Source organism: Austrofundulus limnaeus, unplaced genomic scaffold, assembly GCF_001266775.1.
Source record: "Austrofundulus limnaeus strain Quisiro unplaced genomic scaffold, Austrofundulus_limnaeus-1.0 Scaffold169, whole genome shotgun sequence".
Classification (NCBI taxonomy): Eukaryota; Metazoa; Chordata; class Actinopteri; order Cyprinodontiformes; family Rivulidae; genus Austrofundulus; species Austrofundulus limnaeus.
Genome location: NW_013952571.1, coordinates 255,755 through 258,524, shown reverse-complemented (window position 1 = coordinate 258,524; position 2,770 = coordinate 255,755). Strand labels below are relative to the sequence as shown.

The 2,770-nt window shown below is 36.5% G+C and overlaps 1 protein-coding gene across 5 annotated transcripts in view; it reads right to left on the bottom strand.

Moving 5' to 3' along the window:
- ank2b (ankyrin 2b, neuronal) overlaps nucleotides 1–2,770 on the bottom strand; it is a gene marked incomplete in the record, with an annotated part of 125,750 nt that overhangs the window by 40,335 nt on the left and 82,645 nt on the right. For 4 of the 5 annotated variants that reach the window (XM_014017466.1, XM_014017467.1, XM_014017468.1 and 1 more), the window contains 2 exon segments: nucleotides 789–810; nucleotides 1,841–1,867. In XM_014017466.1, the coding sequence (XP_013872920.1) occupies nucleotides 789–810; nucleotides 1,841–1,867 (49 nt within the window). 5 annotated transcript variants of the gene reach the window in all.

The window sequence follows — 2,770 nt, the reverse complement described above, 5'->3', positions numbered from 1 at the left end:
AAAGGAGACTTTAACTTTTACCAAAGTAATTTTTTGGTAAGATTCTTGTACTTTTACTCAATTATCACTTTGTGTTGCTTTATCCAAAACTGTCTGTGTTGATCAAAACCGTGAGCCCTGGGCTCAAAAGCCTGAATTTTGCCTGAAACTCTCAGACTGAAGAAGTCTCTTGGAGGAGAGACAAAACGTTTCATTAAAGAAGAACCCGTCCAGAAGACCTATACAATTTTTTTCTTTTTGATTTTTTACCTGGATTACTGAGATGCATCAGGACACTAAAAAAAAGACTGATTTTAAGAGGATACCTGACCAAACAGGAGCAAGAAAGGTCAACAATGCTAAAGCTAATGCTAATACTATAGCTAGCTTTTAGTCCAGAACAGGAGAGGTGGCTGTGACATTAAACCCCTGCAGTTTCTGTTCAGTGCATACATAGATTGTCGTGTTTCACCTTGTCCCCATATGTCCAACCTCAAACATGAAGATGAAAGAGTTAAAGCAATGATGATGATGATGATGATGGTGATGATGGTGGTGGTGGTGCAGGTGTGGAATGAGAAAGAAACGTGAGATAAGAAGTTAAGCCTTGGGGAAACAGAAGCTCAACATGAGGATGGGTGATAAAGGCTTTTCAGTGATATTAGGTCTACTACAGCATGAGAGGCAGATAAACAGCAGGACATGAGTGTTAAACTACACACGCTGAGTCAGCATTTAATGCATATTAGCTGGAATAATGCAGTCAAAACACTGTTAGCATCTGTGAAAGCTAAAAAGAAGTGGCTTACATTTCTCAAACGTCCTGCCGGTCTGAAAAACAAAACCATAAAATAATCAGTTAGTTTGATTTAAACTTCTATTTGTTAATAGACAAACATTATTCATAGAAGGCCTCGTCTACACTATAACTTCTTTTCTCCACACAAACAGAGTTTTACAGAGAAAATCTGATTTAAAAATGCTTTACAAAATACACATTCAGGTTTTACTGGATCTATATCCAATTCAATTTCAATTCAGTTTATTTATATWGCGCCAAGTCACAACATACGTTGTCTCAGGGCACTGTATATGAAAAAAGAACAATGTAAAGAAGAAGCCAGCAGATTGTGTTGAATCACTTCATCACAGTCATATGGTACTGCTGATGTAGAGGTTTGAGACTTCCTAYTGGTTACTTAAAAAAACTAAACCAACAATAAAAACTTGTTTACAGTTTTCTGTTCACCTTGATCCTGTWGCTGTCAGAACAGATTACTGACAGACAGGATCACATCTTTAGTTAATGCTGTTGCTTTGAATGAACATCCATGAGTCAAAAATGTGGACGTTCTCAGTGGCACAGAACACAACAGTTTTACTACAATTATTTCCACAATGGAGAACAATCTAATCAATCGAATAAATCTAGAGCAGTGTAGACAAGGCCTGAGTGATAATGTTCATTCATTCAGTTATAGTCAGAGGTATATAAAGTACTTGAAAAACAAAAACAAAACTGAAACTGCTCACAATAATCAGGAAAATAAAAATACTTTTACACACACTTTACGAAATAAAATGTTGAATTTACTGAACCAAACTGGTTCCACTAAGCTGAGTTGAGTAAATGTCTTTCCATTTACTTAACTAGGTTTATTGGAACCAGTTGAGGAAACTGTAAAACTAAAAGTTACGATTTGAAAGGATACTCAGTAAAGTTACAAATGCTCAAACARTGACTTAAGTACAGTAACAAAGCAAATGTACTTTGCTACAGTACAACTCTGGTTTTGATGGTCAAACAGCAGAAATGATGGACAAGCAGAGCTAATGGGAGGGAAGCAGTTGCTACTTTTACCTCTTCCTCTGGGTCAGAATCGGACTCCTTTAGGGAGCAAAAAGCAGCAATAAGTAGTAACAGATAAAAAGAAAGACAATGTATGGTTACTGTACGGCCACAGACAACCAGTAAGGGTGATTTCTGGGGAAAGTGTACTCATTGCAAAGAATAAAAATCATTTTCCCAGTTAATTCAAAGTAAACAAAGTACTGAATGAGTAAAACTGAGCTGCTATCACCTTGATAAAAAGTGTGGAAGACATGTTTTACAATTCTTGTTTTTAGTTTTGAATCAAAGTAAAAAAAACATTTCCATGCCATTACACCCTGGAACAGAAGCAACATACTGAAAACAAAGGAGAACAAACATTTAACTAGTGTTAGCATCRTATCACTAGTATCAGAAGAGTTTTAATATGTTAGCATCGCACAGTATCACAATGATGATAGGGTTTGTATCAGTAATCTGATATTTGGATCAATTCACACATCACTACTGTCTATGGAGCTAAAGAAGTCTGGTGGGATCAGACAAGTGTAGAATCAGACAGAAGACACTCAGGTGGAAATATAAAAGTGAATCTGCTGCTGAACACATGAGAAAGGTAACGAGYAAGACAAGGTTAAATGTTGGAGATGAAGCAGAGTGATGGAGAGACAGAGTCCAGCATTTAAACGATTTCTGCTAAACTTCTTCACTCTTTCAACCTAACTTGTTTTATATATGTATAATTTATCCAACAAATCTGAGAGTGAATAGATTCAATATTTAACCTAAAAGGCTCTTTGATAGATGTCACCATTATTGACCTGTTCAGTCATAAAAACATAAAATACATGTGGGAGTTGGCAGAAAAACAACATTTCTTATGGCAGGGGTGTCAAACTCATTTTCACTGAGGGCCACATGAGCGTTACAGTGGCCCTCGAAGGGCCACTTGTAATGAAC